The sequence below is a fragment of the Melanostigma gelatinosum genome (genome assembly GCF_949748355.1).
Source record: "Melanostigma gelatinosum genome assembly, chromosome: 8".
NCBI lineage: Eukaryota > Metazoa > Chordata > Actinopteri > Perciformes > Zoarcidae > Melanostigma > Melanostigma gelatinosum.
In genome coordinates, this window is record NC_136641.1 from 23,657,154 (window position 1) to 23,677,106 (window position 19,953).

General features: G+C 45.8%; 1 protein-coding gene across 1 annotated transcript in view; it reads left to right on the forward strand.

The window, feature by feature from the left end:
• Window positions 1-19,953, forward strand: part of LOC306781100 (cadherin-4-like) — a 200,194-nt gene that overhangs the window by 169,890 nt on the left and 10,351 nt on the right. The window contains exons 8-12 of the mRNA XM_079273787.1: window positions 1,780-1,952; window positions 5,237-5,374; window positions 9,422-9,607; window positions 12,605-12,861; window positions 16,941-17,083. Coding sequence (XP_079129913.1) covers window positions 1,780-1,952; window positions 5,237-5,374; window positions 9,422-9,607; window positions 12,605-12,861; window positions 16,941-17,083 — 897 coding nt within the window. The remainder of the gene's footprint in view (window positions 1-1,779; window positions 1,953-5,236; window positions 5,375-9,421; window positions 9,608-12,604; window positions 12,862-16,940; window positions 17,084-19,953) is intronic.

A 19,953-nucleotide genomic window follows, 5' to 3' on the forward strand; every position in this document is an offset into this window, starting at 1 on the left:
GGCGGTGCCCCACACAGCAGACAAGTCTCTATGGCATGCATGACAATTCAGCTGAACAATAATCATAAAAAAGGAGAGTTTTTGAGTTTAGAGCTCCAGTGGTTTCAATGGAAGGCCAATTACAGACTTGAATTAGTTTGCAAATTAAAGAGTCATTATGGGGACCTAATCCTGTCAGGCACAGCTTAGGACGCCCGTACAAAGGGTCCACATTAAACCCCCTAAGACTGCGGCTTAATGAAATTACCCCGGCGATGTGTGACACATTGAGATTCTTCATCTCCTTCTCTCTATCCCTCCATCGCCAGAAAAAAACAGGGCGATGGGTGGAGGACTGCAAGTCACTCCACTTGGAATCAAACCAAATATGGAGCCTGTCCTCTCTTCCTCTCCCTCCCTCTGTTCCTGACGGCTTTCTTTTTTTCTTCTCCTCGTCTCGCTGAGAGGCCTTTTGAGTGCTCCCTGTGGCCGAGTCATTGACAAATGTTGCTTTGAAATGTAATGAAGTTTGAAATGGGAGCTGCGGTTACAATTATCCTCGGACAGGAGCTGTCACTGGCATGATATCACTATCTCTGGCAATTAGGATCGGCTGCGAGAGAGGCAGAGCGAGAGGGAGAGAGATGGAGAGATTGGGTGATCCCACAGAGTTATACGAGTGTGTGGATGCAGCAAACAAGTGGTGCATTCATGGACGGATCGTGGCTTAGTCTCTCCAGCAGAGCTGAATCTGCTTCATGCTATATGCCCGTGCTCACTTGTGGTTGTAGTTGGATTGATTATCATTTACAGGTTTCAAACAGTTCAATCAATGTAGACGAGGATTATTAAATCTCTAGGCAATTTATTATTTATTATTTGTATATAGTAATCAGTGTCGGAACAACGTGAGTAGCAATATCTGTCATAGAAATGTACTTAAAGGATGCACTTCCATTTAAATCAGCTGAGAAGAAATGGTAGACATTTTATTTGCTGCCTTGTTCAATGTGCAAATGATGCTGTGAGCCATGGAATCTGATCACAGCTCCTGTAGATCTGTGAACACTATATATCCGTGCTGGCGTGTGGTGGTTGGAGTCTTGATTATTTACAGAACAGGTGTTCATGCCAACGTGACTCCTGTAAAGACACATTCGCGCTATCGCAGGTGTTAACGAACTGCTATGGAACATCCAGGTGGTTTATTATCCATGTTTATGTAGACGCGAACGTGGATATCAGTGTGATTATTATCAATACTGTATCTGTCATTAACATCTGGTGGTGGGATGGTTGATTAAGCAGAGTAGTGAATTGAGCATTTCATCAGCTTCTACCTCTTTTGTTTCACTTTAAGCTATCCAATAAAAAACACAACCGCACGAAAATAATCAACGCTACAAAGTGAGTCATTTATTGTCAGGAAACGATGATGTATTTTTACAAAATGAAAATTAGACTATGCTCTGAAGTGCAGAGGCAATCTTTGGCTGTAGCATTAACATGTAACAGTATAAAAAGTAGATGTGAGTCATGAAGGCAGCTTACTGATTTAGCAATGTCAGGTACACAACAGTATATAAAGTTAGCTAGCATTAGCCACACATTAGCCACACTAAGCTACTGGCCACCAAGTTAAGGCTGCAGTAGCAAAGCCCCCGAATGTATTGGAGTGTGCTTTACTTTTATTATCTAAAAGGGAGGATTGTGTTACTTAATCTTTCAAAAGTCACCATGTCTTGCTTGCTTTTGGCTGCTTGGACATACATGTTTTACAAATATGATTTCCTCCATCAGGCACGTATGTGATGCACGTGTCGGCGTTTGACGGCGACGACAACACCACAGCGAACGGAATGGTGCGCTATCGAATCCTGTCCCAGACGCCGCACAGCCCCATCCCCAACATGTTCACCATCAACAGCGAGACGGGCGATATCGTGACTGTGGCGCCCGGTCTCGATCGAGAGGTTGGTCTTCTCTACCTATTGTCCCAGAGATTTAAAAAAAGAAAAATCGTGCAAAACAATCAAGACAAATAAGAATTTCACAATTCTTTTAATCATTCTCTTCTGTGAATAATTGAGTAGTGTCCGCACAATCGGAATGAACTAAAGCATGGCCAGATGATAAACCTTCATCTTTGTTCCTAACGCCATTGTTTACTCTGATGACACTCAAATGTTGTCTAGCCACACACACACACACACATATTTATTTTTTTATACAGTAAATTATCTTCTGCTGCAATCACCTTGTTTATGGAGCTGTAAAAGTTGTGACAAGATCCAAATGTGTTTGTTCTCGTGACATGGAACTCTGCAAAGACCTCTCCGAGACAGATCATCCTCCCAAACCGTCACCGGTGACAGACCTATTAACAACACGTCACGCTGCAGTAGACTGCTCGTGTTGTGTTGAGCGTGTGTGTGTGTGTGTGTGTGTGTACAGTATGAGCTTGTGTGGTGAAGATAAAGTGGAAATATCTGAGATGGAATGCCCTCGACACCTGTCAGGCAAACACAGAAGCCCATTTAATCACATCTACACTCGATAAAACACAGGCAATTGAGGGGGGGGGGGACCGAAAACAGAAGGGAGCAATAGAACAAAACAGAGCCGGGCAGACGGGGTATTACAATGAGTTGGGAGGAAGTGAGTGTGAATTTGGCAATGAAATAGGGTGATGGAGACAGAGAAGCAGGATGAGACATCAGGGTGCCAGAAGGAGGGAGAGAGCGGTATAAGTGGAACATGCAGTGAAATGTCTCAGCTGATCTGCTGCTTATTTTTAAGCTACTAGTTTTTTTCTGTATGCTTCCAATCCAGCCAGTCCCCCCCCCCCCCCCCCAATGTAAAATTAAACTCCTGTCCACAATACACACACACACATATGTGCACAATCATGTTTGTGCAAACATCATTCATAAAGCCCTTGACTTTTTGTATCCTTATGTACCCAGTGTAGTATCACTGAGAGCCCTCTCCATGAACACGGTCACTGGGTTATACACGTCCACACCTTGAAGATACCCAGCACACCTTCAGTGTTATCTGTTGGCCCCTGAGAAGCTCCACTGAGGCAGATTTGGGTTAAGAGCCTTGAGTACAGGCACCTAACTGGTGATGAGGGAGGGGCAAGCACTCCCCCCATATGAGGATCATCTGCTTTTCTCTGTTTTACAGTATATCATTGTAAATGATGCTTAACCCAAACCAGGAAGCTAATCTTAACCTAAACCGAATACTAACTTTCACCAAGAATAAAAAACAAGTCTTAAAGGAGTACTTCAACAATTACTTACCTTGAAGAGAAATCTACTGACTCCGGAGTAGAGCGGCTGCCTCACAAGCGTGAGACTGTTGTTCTGCAGAAGTGTTTTAACAGGAAAGGTTTTAGCAAAGATGCACATGTTTGGGAAGTAGTGAGCATACGACTGGATAAATGAGACTCCACAAGTCGAGTCAGAGTTCAACAGATGTTTTGATATAGTTTTGCTGTTGTTAAACGCAGCCCACATTTACTTTAATTCATCGTGATTTTGTTTTCATTCTTCATTCACAATTGATTTACAAAAATGGTCATTTTGTGGGGGAAGTATTCCTTTAACGCTTCAGCAGCCCTATGAGGAAGTGAGGGCCAGCCATGTCTTCACTTTCCAAAAATGCCTTCACTATCATTGAGTAAAACTCAAATTGGTTCTCACAAAGACAGACGTAAGAGCGTCCATGTAATAGATCCATGTACTTGTCTTACATGTAGACCAGTACATGCATCTATTGCTCTGTATTATGTGGTCTCACACATACATGTGTACCCTCAAACACTGTTTCTATAGCGTACAAATACACGCTTCTGTTTTCCTGCAGCTGTTTTCTTTATACAGCAGATAAGAAGTCTCAAAGCTTGCAGAAAAAAAGGAACTCATGTGTTGTACATAAACTTCACAAAAAGATGCTACACAGCACACTGCGGTGCTTACCTGGTCCACATTTAGTCAGCACTTTGGCCCTTTTGAAACTTTGGAAGTTTCTGCCTTTCCCTTCCCTTCTTGGGCTGGGGTGTTGGAGGCGTTAGGTGCTACGAAAAAAACCAAGAAAAAAAAAACAGGCATTTATTTTTGGTAGTCCTCCTCCCTTGCGCATTCGCTGCATCCCCTGCTGTCTCTTATCCTCTCCTCTGTTCTTCACGTTTGAAATGTTTTCTTCCCGTCCATACTGATTCTCCTCTGAAGGTTTCCACTGGTCTGCAGTGGACTTATAAGGGCTTGTTGACAGTAACAGCCCTCAGTCCTCCAGAGGAAGCTGTGTATGCTGCTGCGGTGTTGCAATGCTGAGAGGTTCAGAGGAGCTCTACATAATTACTCCCTTGTCTAATTAGTGAGAGTGTTGTGTACATGCTGTACACTGGCTGATGGGACAGTCAGCCAAGCGCTGCCTCTGAACAATAAATGGAGAAAGAGAGGTGTGTGTGTGTGTGTGTGTGCGAGCGTATGGGTGTTAATGAGAGTGTGTGTACAAGGTTGGAGTTCAGCATCTCGTCTAGCATCGAGATGAGAGGAACTGAGAGGAGCTGTCTAATCCTCCTGATGTGGCATCCTGGCCTAATTGGGATATTTACTCGGTAATTAGCAGGTGAGAGAGACACTGGGAATGTAATTGGGAATCTCAGTGAAGAGACACATTACCCAGACAGTCGGCTCCCGGGCTCCATCCTTCCTGCAGCCCATTAACTGCACCGTGGGACAGAAGAAGAGACAGGATACTGGCAAAGAGGAGGAGTGCACTCAAGTACAGAAATACAAATAAGAGAACCATATTTCAGCTTCTTGTGAAGTGACACCCGTGTCATTTCAACGGAAGAAATGGCATTTATCATTCCCTCGTATTATTGCCCCATAGATAGTCTATTCATCTCTGTCAGTTGGATCATTGTCTTCACATCTGTCCATCAGTGGCGCTGAATAAGTAATGTCTTTGATGACATACCCACGGGGAGGCTTCACAGTGCAGCCTTCAGACGGTGGGAAGTCTGGATACGTTCCGCTGAGGAGGTTTCAACTCTGTCGAATGAAAGACTTCACCCCTGTGACTCCGTGTTTCAAATAAGAGCACGGATAGCTACTATAGAACAGAGCTCTCCTCTGGGAATCTCACTCCGTGGATGTTGCTTTAGACGTAAGGAAGAGAAAGCTTTTCGCAGATGAATAACTGCACACTGTGGTTCTTTTTCTTTATTTCTGCCTTTTTACAGAAAGTCTCCCAGTATACCATCATCGTGCAGGCCACGGACATGGAGGGCAACCTGAACTTTGGCCTTTCCAACACAGCCACTGCCATCATCACTGTGTCGGACATCAACGACAACCCTCCCATGCTGACCTCCAGAACCGTGAGTTGCTGCAAATAAGGGAGTGGGGAGAGGGCATCAATTCGGAGGAGGAGAGGGTTTGGGTTCAGAGGAGAGGGTGGAAATGATTGGTGTGTTTGGGGAAAATAAATAGCGAAAGAGTGACGGGCTTTAAAGAAGAGCTGGAAAGGAGAAGGGAATAGGAGGGAGGGATAGAATAAGGAAATGACGACAACACTGTTATGTCGTTACAAAGGAAGATTTACACAAGGACAGTGAAGGAGGGTTATGAAGTGCAAGGATGGCTGCACACACACACACACACACACACACAAAGGAAGAACTAATCCATAGCATTGACTTTCATCAGCAAGAAAACTGGAGCCAGCAAATCGTTACTGATTGTTGTCACGACGGTGATATTTAAAATGATGATTACATTACAGAAGGTCATTATTGAGAGCGAGGGAACAAAAAAAGTCCAAAGTAAGGTACTCTGTGTCATGTATCAACGTGGTGCAATTCAGCAACATCATCACAACATTAATAAGTGAAGCGGCAGATTTTGTGTTGTTAAAAAGTTTACTTTAATGTCTTCCACTCTCTTTTAACTCGATCTTAACTGGTCAATTCTCCCAGTGCTGCTTAATGTTTAGAGGTGCAGTGGAACAGCTGAGGTGGCAGCAGTAATTCTCACCGGCAGCTGGAAAGTGGATACAATTCTGAGCCAATATTTGCATGGTTTTTTAATGAAATCCTCCAGAGTCGCATTTTTATTTGATGCGGCAGGGGCATGCAGTTGTTTAGAGAGGTAAAGACGGTCAGAAGTGGAGCCAACGTGACTGCATTTTAGCTTCGCGCTATGAAGAAAAATCCCTCTCGGTGTCGGTTTGGCTTCAGGTGTCAGAATTATTCAGTATGTGCGCTTCATACGTTGTATTGGTAGTGATGAGAGCTTGGGCCTGTTGGCGAGATAAGGTGCTTAGCTCTGCAACTGCAGCTGGCGGCTGAGGCGGCGGCATCGGCACTACAGTAGGCTCGGTTCTTTGAGGTGGTAGCAGAGGAGTTAGCATTATAATTTGCCCTGGGGGCTATTAAGACCCCTATGATGATGAGTTAGTACTGGCGGCGAGCATGTGTCAGACCACAGAGCTCATCAGAGGGCTGCTACATCACACACAGCAGGAAGTGTACAGAGAGGAAGGAAAAAGACAGACACAAAGGAGACGGTGGGAGCAACGAGAGAGGAAAGCGGGAGGGGGAGTTGATGAGCGGACCACCATGTAGCCTCCGAGACCAAAAGTGATGAGAGAACAATGCGGAGAGGAGAAGGAACGATGGATTATTTTGGTCACATGAGCTGTTTTCTACAGTGATAAAGCACAGACATGCCCCGTTGTAAATCAAAGGCCCTTCCTGACTCGGCATCCCCCTCTGATTTAAGATGCTCTACTCATGGTGGCGTATTGATAACAGTGGCAAGCAATAGATTGATGTTCTCTAACTGTATCCCACCATGTTTAAGTGCATTTCCATCATCGCCACGGAGTGAAGTTAATACGATCATGGATATTGATGATCAACTTTAGTGGAGGTTCTGGAGCCACGACGAGCAGAGAGCACTTCTACCCACTACCTTCATAAATCACCCATTTTAGTTGTGGGGTAACATAAAAGCCATTTTGTTGAGAATGCAGGCCATTATGCAAATATTTAGTGTTTGCAATAAACCCCATAGATCTTTCAACGTGTCCCGGAATTATAAAGTTTTGGGAATTTGTCTTTAATGTTGATGATTAATATTTCATCACGCCTCTCAGAGGCGGCCCTATCTTTCAAGGCGGCAGAGGGTTTGGTGTGTGCGGGATGCGAAGGCTCCGGGTGCTCGTTCGCGGCTGCATACGTGACATGGACCGAAGAAATGTTACTCATCTCTTTTGTTTGTTGGCGCATACAGTGCTGCGGCGACGACTGCATCTCACATCGGTAGGGGATGTTTTCGTAGGCAGACCCACCCTCGTGCAATCAGGAGCATCTCTTAATGCAGGACTTACTTCAGTACCATCCTCACAATGTTCCTGTGATGAAGGTACCCTGTTACGTCTCCTTTCTCCTCTCACCGCCTCTTTCAGTCTTTGCCCACTGCCAAACATAATGACAGAAGGGTGAGAGTGTTGGCAAGAGGTGTTTTGTCAAGTGCTGCGAGAAAGCCAAGTGCACTCTGTGCCAATCACAGTCAAAGCTCGTCCCTCCGGCAGTTGAGGACAAGATACAGTACCACAGAAAGAAAAACTACCCGATCAGAGGGAAATCTCTGCAGAAAGACACCACAGTCATACGTCAATCCGCTGTCAAAACAAGCCCCACCACAGCATACACAGTGCAGTGCAACACGCCATTCGGCTAATAAATCATTGAGAGTGAAAGAAAGAGAACAAGCCCGAGGTTTTTCCATGACACATTGAAATGCTCTCTGTTCAAAATCACACATGTTGAATCACAATCCGTTTTTGGCAACAACGCTAGCAGACGTCAAAGCTTCGCCGTTCTCACTCAGATAAAAGATGGAGTCTTCAAGAAAATAGATCAATCGCTCAATAAAACTGAATACGGTAGCTGGCATGAGACAAAAACCTGTTCTTCATTTGAAAGTTAACTCTAAAACGCAACCTGAACGAATACTCGGTGGAGCTTTTTTTGCTTTATTGCCGTATGTCTGTGTCTAAGTCCGAGCTCAAGCATATTCTGAACACTTCACCATCGCAATCTAATGTCACAGTTGATTTCATTTCAGTGATTTGAGGCTACTTACTGCTCTGTTGGTAAAGTTGGTATTTACACAGTCTTGTAAGTTTCACCATTGCTTGCAGTGAACTGTCTGAAATTAATTTGTTAAGTGATTGTACTGATGTTACAGGGAGTTAAAAAGCTGCCGTACCATGTCAGATTTGCTACGGGAAAAATAAGGCTGTTACAACTCGAGCTCTGGATGCTTGTAACTCCCCCCCCCCCCTATAAAGAGCTAATGAGAGAAACAATCTGAGACTGGGTTGTTGAGAATAAGTGCTGCGGTTGACCCTTCAAAGTCTTCCATCATATCTGGTTTACTCTTGCCTTTACTCATTACATGTGCGCTGAGAGAGAAGATGCTCAAGGGCCCTCAGGAGCTCAAGAGCCATCTCTGAAGTTTTTATTTCATTGAATTGGCATCGGGGAGTCCCTAAACCAAACCACAGTAATAAAGCGCACACATGCACGCACTCACTCTGAACATACGACAGCCGGCCTACTTATCCAATGCAGGCAGCGCATCGTGGCCACCCAGGACATGTCTGTTGTCTTAAGAATGTCATTGAGTCTGTGAACAGCTCTCCCGACGCAGCCCCCTAATCTCCCCGCTGCTGTCGGCTGTTTGCTGGGTGATGCGCGGGTTGCCAGGCAGGGTATTATGGTCTGTCGGAGTGTTTGGTCTGAGGCTTTGCTCTTTGATATCCGACACTCACATAAGCGGCTCAGTGGCTCTTCCACGCCTGTTACCCATGTTGACACGATAACTGTATGACGCCCACACGCCTGTTGCCTCCGCATGAGGGCGAAGACACGCCAACGTGCTCACCTTCTGACCCTCACGTAATTGGTGGAGAGGTGATGTCCGTGTAGGTTGGGCTGAGGTGGAATTGTGTTTTTTTTATAGGGCAGCGGTGCAGTTGTTGCTGTTGTTGGTTCGTCTTTTTGTCGGCTTCATCCCCTGAGCCTGTACAGCTTTGATCAATCCCCACCATAACAGACATATGACAGACAGCGGCTCACTCCTCATCAGGCTTATCAGGACAAAGCACATGTGTTTGCACAGCAATGGGGACAACTAAAAGCCACTGGTATACACTCAAACAGCTGCTTTAACCCTCCCTACTGCTGGCTCCTTTCTGCTCACTCATTCTCGCGTCCTTTGTCACACCGGCTTTCAAAGGAATGAAATATTACTGCTCATCTAGAATGGGCACTGGGAACGTGGAAAAAATGGCCACACTCAAACAGCAACAGTCTCAATAAAGATCACACGCTGTCATTTTCTTCTGCTTTCTGCAGTTTTCCGGCGAGGTCCCAGAGAACCGCGTGGATCTGGTGGTGGCTAATCTGACGGTGATCGATGCCGACCAACCGCACTCGCCTAACTGGAACGCCATCTACAGGATCATCAGCGGAGACCCATCAGGGTACTTCACCATCCGCACTGACCCGGTCACCAACGACGGCATGGTCACCGTGGTGAAGGTAAGATGCCAGCCACATCACAGCATGCTCATCTCAGCACCAGTGTCGTGTCTTTTCCTGTGCCGTCCCATCCCCTCTGGATTTAAGCACGAGCAATAATAATAGACTCCAGAGTTAAATGTGGAACAGGCTGGGGTCTGTTGCCTTTCACATGCCCCCTTATGTCCAAATGAGGGATTGGAGGCTGCTGCGCCCTTCAGAAAGAAAAAAAAACCCACACAGGCTTAAACACAATGGCTGGTGGAACCACTGTAGCAAATTAGGTATTGATTTCTCAATTACAACGGCAACGGTTTTCATCCACTCATAATGTTCTGGCGGCTGTGGTAAATGACAGCAACAACAAAACCGTGTCTTGTAACAACCTGCTGTGTTAGTGTTCAACCTCTCAGACACAGATTGTCCGGAGGGCTATAACCCATTCGGGAAAACAAAATAAAAGAAATAGCCGCTATTCAGCTTGTATTGTTTGTGTATGTAAATGTGTAGATGTGTGTCCTGTTGCATGGCCAGCAGCGTTTGTATTTATGTGCTCGTCCGTGAGTGGCTCACTATAAATGTGCTCATCACGTCGCATGTGTTTTGTAGCATCTTGTTTATTTGACCCTGAGGACCCGAGGGTATTCTCCCCATGCGTCTGACTCCTGCAAATAACATCGCGCATCCTACAATGATGCTTCAAAAAATAGCAATAACATCACCCTGTAATTCCCACAGCACCCTGAGCAATGAGCATTGGCATTTTGCTTCTCTTCATTATCTCTAGATGACTGCCTTTTATAATCCAGTCCTCTCGCTCCCTGATGTAAAATTCAGCAGGCAGCCGAGTAGCCGCGAGCTTCCATAGAGACCCATGGGAGGCTATCAGGAAATCAGGAAATAAGAGACAGGACACCCCCTGGGAAGAGAAATAGACTGTCTCAACAAGTAAACAGAGGGGCTTCGGCTTGCTCTGGGAAATGGAAGCTGGAATGGTTCACATCAGACCCAATATAGGTAAAGTCAAGAAGCCATAAGAAGGCGCTGCTGTACCTTGGCGTTCCTGTTTTTACCACAGCGACCACGGCTGCTAGTACAGACACATCGCCTCACACTGTCACCAAAGAACGTGGCAATCTCCCACGAGGGACCTGGGCTCCGCTGTAAACAAGGGCTGAGGTCTTAACCAGGACATGTCACGCATTTGCGCTGCTCTCCGGGGAGTTCATGAGACACATTCTCATTTTGCCGCGCTGTAATAGAGCCGGTCGACAAACAAGCTCGTATGAAAAAATTAAAAAAAATACACCAACAGAGCCGCTTGGTTCGAGCGAGTCGTTAAGACATGTAAATTGCAGCTTATGATAAACGTGGAAATGGAGAGGAGGCGTGAAGCGAGGCGGAGACAGATTTCAGAGGATTGAGAGATGCAGGGAGCATAGATCACGGGGGGAGGGGGGGGCGGTGGATCAGAGGTGAGAAGACGAAGGGGGGGGGATTCGGAGTCCGGCAGAACAAATTACGTAAGAGGGAAAGAGAGGAACGAGTGAAGCGATATAGAGGAAATGTAAAGCTCATGGGCAAAAAAGATGGAAGCCGTGTTATTGACCTCTCACCCCCTCTGGCTTCCCTCAGGGCGTGTGTGTGTACAAGTGTGTGTGCATGGTTGAGTTAGCCTGCAGCTATACTCTAGACCCCCCTGTGCTCTGAATACCACTGGCTGCAGATCAAAGAGCCTTGACCATGGTTTTGCCTGCAAATGGGTTCCCTGTGCACCAATGGGGTCATGCACGAACACACACCTCCACTTACTCGTATCGTGGATACACATGCAAACTGTAACACCAGCTAGCGCGCACACAAACACATACACGCTGGTGCCCTCGTCAACCAAACTGCCTGATTGAGAATGCTTTTTACACCAGAGCTACTGTGTACTGATAACACTCAGGCAATGCAACCGACAGATGTGCTCAAAGTCATTAACATCAGCATCAAACGCCGCAGACACGAGGCGTGCGGCGGTAATCATCACCCGCCTATTTGGAAAATGTGCCAGCAGGACCTGCAAGCACCGTATTTGTTCCCTTTTTTTATTTCCTTGCTTGTTGTTGTTGTCATTTGAACCTGATCGTGTAGTCTTCATTAGGAAAGCTCGGAACTGTCACTTTGGTTTAGGCTCTGCCGGTAAAACCCTCTGTAGAGTAGACGTATACACACACACACACACACACACACACACTCGCTCTAAAGGCTGAGCCATGACAGCACCCTATGAATAGTCTAAGCCCCTCTGCCTCTGCTCAGGGTGTGTGTGTGTGTGTGTGTGTGTGTGTGTGTGTGTGTGTGTGTGTGTGTGTGTGTGTGTGTGTGTGTGTGTGTGTGTGTGTGTGTGTGTGTGTGTGTGTGTGTGTGTGTGTGTGTGTGTGTGTGTGTGTGTGTGTGTTGGTTCGTAGTTTAGAGAGAATATGGGTCCATTTCATCAGGGGAACACTTGACACGGCATCTATTCCTTTATCATGTCCTTTATCATCAACAAGGTTCAACGCATATTCCCCAGCCACAAAAGAGAAATATGAAGAGGGGTTTTCACACGAGTATCATGCTTAAATACATGACATGGTGTGCTCATAAAAAGTAATCGTGGTAATGATGCTAATGGTAGTAATAATCCAGAAGATCAGGAATTTCTTTTCTATTTTCTTGACTGTAGTTTTAAAGTGAAGAATGCATTCTCTCTTTTTTTTTTGCACAAATGCAGATTTACATCATTTCCTGCTGAAAAGTAAGATATAATTATATCGGGGCGTAATGTCTACTGGAGAGAGAAGTCGCTCTGCCTCTGTGTGTGCGTAGCGCTGTTATCACTGTTACCAATGACCCGTAAACCCGCCTTCGCCATGTTGAGAGCCATAGAGAGGCAATCCAAATGCTCCCAATCTCGCATCTTGCACCTGCTGGAATTCACTTTCTCTTTCTCTTCTCACACGCTGTTGTTGTCCTCCGTCCTTCCTCCAGCCAGTAGACTTTGAGATGAACCGTGCCTTCATGCTGACGGTGGTGGTGTCTAACCAGGCCCACCTGGCCAGTGGCATCCAGTCGTCGCTCCAGTCCACAGCTGGGGTCACCATATCAGTCCAGGACGTCAACGAGCCCCCTTACTTCCCCACGAACCCGAAGCACATCCGCTTTGAGGAGGGCGTCCCTGCTGGCACCAGCCTGACGACTTTCTCAGCTTCCGATCCCGACCGACTACAGATGCAGCAGACGATCAGGTACTGAGTGACTAGAATTACATCAGACTACAGAATTGGAACCCTAATTGGGCTAATTCTGACATTTTAACAGCATGCCATTAGTTTAAAGTTCTGGTGCAAAATCATTTGGATCTTAATCGATAAGTTATGTTACATATGGACAGTCTCTGGACCCAGAACAGTATAGCCTGGTTGAAGTCTGGCTAGCTGAATTGTAAGCACACGACTGGCCAAAAATGCCTCCATATGCACTAACAGCAGGCTAAAAAGACTCTTGGATGTGTTCCATGTCAGTAGTTAGGGGTCGAAGTTCAACAAGGGGACTGTATTTTGGCATCGCCAATCTCTCAAAAGTCTTACTGTGGGAAGTTTATGAGCCACCGGAGAACTCTTAGTGAGGAGGGTAAGGTTAATAGGGAGCAACAGCCTCTGGGGTAATCAGAAGCGTGTGCATTCTGTAGATTGCATGAGCGCATACATGCAGGTGCTCACACACACACACAAGCAGCACGAGAGCGAGAGAAAACAGGATGGAGAGAGGGGGGAGAATAAAGAGAACAGCTGGCCCGAGACCAAACGCCTGACACAGCATTATGTCCACCTGCAGTGTTCTTTCTCCGCGCGAAGCCTCTCTGGATTTTAAATGTAAACCAACCTTCACATGACCAGCAGGTCTTTCCTCAGTCCTGCTGTCAGCTTGACAGTATAGCAGTCCCTCCCTCCAACCCTCACACTCCAACAGCCCCTTCCTTCCCATTTTCTCTCGGGAAAAAGATCTGAACTAATTTCCCAGCTAATTTCCCGGCAAATTGGGTGTATGTTATAATTTAGGAAGACGCCAGAGTCACCAGCTGGGCTCTACCTTATCCTCTCTCTCCCTGTTGAATTCACTTTGACCTCTTTGGTTTCCTTCCTGTTTTGTCCATGACCCGTGCAAGACTGCACTACTTTACATCTTGGAAATAAGTTTGCCATTTACAAGCATGCTGTGGTCTGTCACGGTCTCCCAAACACAAACCAAATCTCCTTCCTCTGCGAGGAGGCAAGACTGGAGAGATGGCAAATCCCCGACCTCATTCATTGAGACCCATCTGGATCGGATAACTCTCAATCCCCCCGCTTTACACCAGTCCCATAAGAGGTATCTTCTCTCGACTGTGATGCAAGGACACTAATCACAGCTGTTCTGTCCGTCTCTCGAATTCTCATTATTCTGAAGAAAAATACAAATTCAGGGACACGTTCTTGCCAATCAGCTTAAACCCTGTGCAGTGTTTTCGTCACCTCATTTCACTTTCAAACTTTTATCGCACACAGCTGATCCCAGTGTGCACACATCAAAGCCCCATCAATCAAATAGTTAGCCGACACGTCTGTTTGCGTGGGGGAGACATTTAGATGTGACACCAAAAGAGTTTGAGTTACATGTAATCTGTAACGTATGCCTTTGAATATGACAAAGAGCTGTACGTCTTTGTAAATGGACGTTGGAGATGCATAGAGAGACGAGGAGAAGATTTAGAGGGTGCCGTAAAAGTCAAAAAGTGAAAAAAGACCCCGGGGATCGTGGAGGGAGGAGGAAACAAGCTAAGGATGGTGAGCCGAGTCCGGGTCAAGGTTTGAACTTTACAGGTGCTCATCAACAGAGGGGCCGATGTGGACAGGGGGGAGAGGGGGGGGAGTGTGAGGCATCATGCATCACCTGTCAAACACCCCGACCAGTGAGGTCGAGACATGGGACTGGAGACACTGGCATAAATGATTAGCCAAACCTCCTTGGCAAAGCTTGAGACATGCATTTTTCATCCTCGGGGTCAGAGGTTTGAAAAATAAATGTCATACCTCTCCCTGCTGCTTGCTAAGATCACTAACCCGCCATGCCTAATCATACATCCAGCCACACTCGCACAGCAACCGAGTCCCAAATGAGAGGAACCTTCAGGCTTCGGAGAGCTCAGGAAATGAGCCACAGGAAGGAATAATTACACTTTCACACAGATTTGTGACAAAAAAATTGGCAAAGCACCTCGTTGAAAGTCATTGATGGGGACTGCCAAAGTAACGTTGTTGACGGTTCGGACTTGTAAAGAAAAACACTGTGGCTGTTTGTTCCATCATGATTCCATCATGCAAAAAAGCCTGGAAGCAAGGGGAAACGGCTAGCCTGGTTCTGTCAAGGAATACAAATAAAACAAATCCATTTCTTTGCCGAGACCAGTGTCTTGTCACTGTGAAGCAGCTAGGCACTTAGCAGACTCCAGGCTCCAGTTTGTGGACGGATTAAACAAACAAGATGCAGCATCCCGAGTTAATTATTGACCTTTAAACGGGCTGGTCCGCCGATTCTTTAAACGTTGGACAGAGCCATGACTGCTGTTTACTCCTGCTCCCCCATCTTAATGCTAAGCTAATTGTCTGCTGACTCAAGCTTCATATTTAATGTACATATAGATTGTGCTACCAGTCTTCTCATCCAACTCTTGGAAAGAAAGCCCAACAAAATGTCATTTCACCATTTCAATATTCAGTCTTTTTTCCAAGAACAATGTTCCGGGTTTTTCGGTGACTTTACCCTTTAATTTCCTTTTGCTCTGTTAAAAGTACAGCAGTTTGTCTGCCCTCCACTGTAAATATATATATACAGTATATCTCAGCCTCGACAGAGAGTGTTGGTTTGCCATGGCAAAGCCAATGGAGTTGCAGATGGACACAGAATAGCAGTCGGGATCAAGTCCGTCCTAATGAGGATGTTAAAACCAGATCACACAGCCATGCTGCTTCTAACGAATGGCACCTGTCCCGATCTCTCTTTCTCCTCCCACCCATTGCTGATCACGTCCCTCGCTCTTTTATCCGACCCTCCCACTGCGATGGACTCACTGTAGTCCTGGAGGTGATTTCACAGTCCGCCTGTTAGTGGCGGTGGGCTTGGCTAGCCTGTGTGAAACCGTCTAGAGTGTGGGAATGTCATCTCTGTGATCCCCTTCCCTGCACTGCGCTACGCCTGGGATCATGCCCACTGCATGCTGGGAAAATCCCACCTCCCTCACTGCAGGAGAGAGATTATACTGTCTTACCCCGCACCCTCCTTGCCACCACCCAGCCTTTCACTCTCCTCCATGCAAGTAAATGTACATGCAGTATTGAATCAAACGCAAATAAAGTGACAGTAAGTACACTGCAATTCAATACATATAAATGCAAGGTTGAGGTCACGTCCATTTCAATTTCGATGGATTTAATTAAAAGCTGGATGTGTTATACATAACATGGCTTTATTGCCCAGGATGACATTCAGTATATGAAAGCGGATTGATGTAGAAACCTTGTATGAGGCCACGGTTTGACAGAAGAGAGGTGTCACTTGATGAACTCTGCATCACAGAGGGAATGAGACGAGGATGAGAAGATACAGACGGGGATGAATACAAAAGCATGGCAAGATGAGGTGAGGCGGCATGATCTGTGAGATCTGATAGAATTGAAAGTGTGGAACGAGCCGAAAGCGACAAACGCCTGAGAAACAAGAACAGTTAGACCAGAGTGCGATTGGAATTCAATCCTGGAGATGATCCCCTGTTCCTTCCTCGCCCTTTATCCCAGGGGATGTCGCCACCTGCTACCACATCCAGTTTCCTGTCTGACGATCGGTACCGAGATCCGATCATCCCGTCTCCGCCCTACACACAGCTTCCCCCCGACACACACTGTGGCCTTTGCAACCAGACAAACACTTAAACATGCATGTATAGAACCCTGCCAGGCAGCTTAGCCCTCTCCAGCATAAGCAAACACTTCCTAGAATGTGTGCATGCTGCACACACGGAGGCAGGTGCAGCAGCGCTTAACTATGGAGGTAATTGACTTCAATGCCTGGTACACAGGAGTGAAAAATGAGGTGAAATTGACTGTAAGCTGCAGGCTCTGGAGGAGACGTCAAAGAAGAATTAAACCGTGTGAAGGTCAGGCGGAGTTTGTGAGTGTGTGTGCATGTGCGCGGGCAATCTTTGTATGCGCGGACGCAAGAGAAAATCTTCAATTGCTTGTAAACACGGAACACGTAACTCCTCCATCGATTTGTCCTCGTGTGTCTTCAGGTATTCAAAGCTCAACGACCCGGCGGACTGGTTGTCCATCAACAGAACCAATGGTCAGATCGTAACAACGGCCATGCTGGACCGGGAGTCCGTCTATGTCAAGAACAATATATATGAAGCCACGTTCCTGGCAGCAGACAATGGTAAGAGCCTCTTTCATCAGTGAACATTTCTTATGAGAGTGATCAACGTTGCTGCTTCGCACTCTGTATTGTTTGTGTTTATGTCCTTTTTCCCACGGTTTGGCATTCATTGCACAGATTGTACAGCCCTAAAGACATTTGAATGTATTATGACTTGAATTACTGTTATTATAACAATATAAATGTAAGTGGATTGACTGTTTTACAAAAATATTGCATTGTATAATCGACATACTGTACATTTGAGCCAATATTTTTTACATTATTGAGATCGTGCTCCCTTCTCTGTTCTGAATCCATTGATCTGTAGAGGTTGTCTGTCAGTGACTGAAAAGCACTTCCACATCCTAAATCATGCACGTGTCTTGTACGCTGTCAGTCAACAGGTCACCTGACTGATTGAATCATTGTTGGGAGTGATCCAATGCGTCGGTAAATACACGCTAGAGTGAAAAGTGTTGCTCACTGTTTGATGAAAATGAAGACATTGGAGTGGAGTTAGAAGGATATAAGCACACGGGAGCTCTGCAGCATTCAAGTGCAGTGCAGTCGGTGCAGAGTTAGAGAAAATCCTGGATTCACACTCTTGATCCTCTCCTCTCATCCCCCTTATCTTCTGTCCATGACTGCCTTCTCTCTCCCTCTCTCACAATGTGGCGTCTATATATTTGTTCTGCCTCAAAGTTGAAACTGCGAGTTTAACTGAGCACAAACTCAATCACAGAAAACAAATAGCTTCCCTTTTTCTCAAGTGGAAGCGAGTGTTTTTTCTGTGTTGTTTTTTTTTTCCTCCTCCCCAAATTGCCTTATCAGTGACGTGCAGTGCACTGGTGCTTTTACATTAAGTTGAGCTGGCTTTGAAACATTGGTGTATTTATAGGTGTGAGCATGTGTGAAGAATGATCTCATTCGAAACACATTAACGTGAGCCTGTGTGTGTGTTTCTGTACTTTTTTATATTGCCGATGATTGACAATATCAGACACCATGACGTGTAGCCTGCCGTGCTGATGGGAAGGAAGAGGCAGCGGGATTAGAGGTGGACTCGCTCCCCTTCTTTGAACCCCAAAAAACATCTCATTTCTTTCCCTGTTATTTCTTGGACTTTATTCTCATTTCAAAACGTTACGTTTTTTTCTTTGAAGAAGAAGAAGCTCTTCCTTCATCTGACCTGTGTGAAGTGCACAGTTTAGAGCGTGTGTAACTGCAATGTTTGTCAGATATTGGAACTGCGGATGAGACGCCAGCAGTTAAAGTGTGTGTGTGTGTGTGTGCATGTTTGTGTGCGTGCAGTGGGTGTTGCTGGAGTGCCAGCTGTCTTAACGTGAGAGGGATTATGGTAAGAAGTGCTATGACGCAGCAAGGATCGTAGGACGGGACATGGAGAGGTGGGGAGAAGTACACTTGCATTGCTACCGTATCTTTACGTCGGCCCCCCAACACAATCTGACAGCCTGAGACCCTTGTGACACACAATCACCTCTGCTTTTGTTTATGTCTTTACGTGCTCTTCAAAGAACACATGGTGGGCTTTCTACGAGTCTTTTCACCGTCCCTCACATCTCTGAGCCGCCATCAAAAAAAAAAAAAAAAGGAGTTAACACAAATCCTTTTGAGGAATTTCCACAAACATAATTATTTATTTAGCTGGTTAAAACCCACATAATTCTCCTATCAGCTGTGGCAAGCTGCTTCCACATGTCCCCCATACATGACTGGGATTAACAAAGCTGCAGGATGGGAAAGCCTCCGAGTGCGTGTGTGTGTGTGTGTGTTTATGAACCACACGTCTTTATGGTTCACTGTACGTGTTCAAATTGCATTTAATACTCTACGTTAAATGTTTTTTTGTTTCTAATGGACTAATACGGACAACAGTTTTCGGCTCAGTCTTGAGGGGCAATGCTGTGAACCTTCAGCCGCAAAACGAGGTGCGAAGGCAATTGTGCTGTTTCTGTGCCACTGACAGGCTTTCTCCTTGTCCTCTCTTCAATATGTCGGAGTTCCTCATCCGAATACTCTGGCTCAAATAAACCTCGTCCATATTGTCATCTAGATATTCAGCCACGACATTGAACATCTTTTAGATAACTAAGTTACACTTTCTATACTCCAACCCGAAACTCTGCTCGACTGGCACCGGCGTTTCCACCGTTGTGGCAACCCGTCACCTCGCCAGCTGTCACAACGAGACTTCCCAATGAGCGATGATGATGTAGTCAAACCATCGAAACTACAATTGAAGTATGACTATCAAGTAATGGGATTTTACTAGACAGCCTTACTTAGGTAGTAATAAAGTCACAATTTTTAACATAATATTTCATTGTCTCATAACAACGTATCACATAAACATCTTTGTTACATTTCTTCTGCCACATTTTAATGATGTTTGTATAGCTCACAATCACTAACGTCAATCGTTCTTTGTGGTTTACCATTTTTCATAACAAAGTCTAGATGGTGCCAATGTGCAGCTCTTCTTTGCACATGTGCCGATAAAACGCGGGAGAATTAAAAATATTCTATCTGACAAAACCGACATTAGGCATGTGGCTGTGGCAAGGCAGTTGTAGAACCGTGTGGCTATATATAGTCACCCCCCCCCCCCCCCCCCCCAACGTCTTTTTTGGTCGTTCACTCGACATTTCACATCTTCAGTGAAGCGTATTGTGCAATCTCAATGCAGGGGTGACGTGACATCGTGTCCCAGGCCACGGTGCAGTAGCGGGTTTAACTGAGCGCCCCCTACTGACATCACACTGTAACGCGCCGCTATGCGGCGGCTAAAGTGTGGCGCTTTCTCGAGGTAAAGTGCTTCTGCCGTACATAATTTGGCAGCTGTTAGTCATTTCGTATGTGAATCGTCC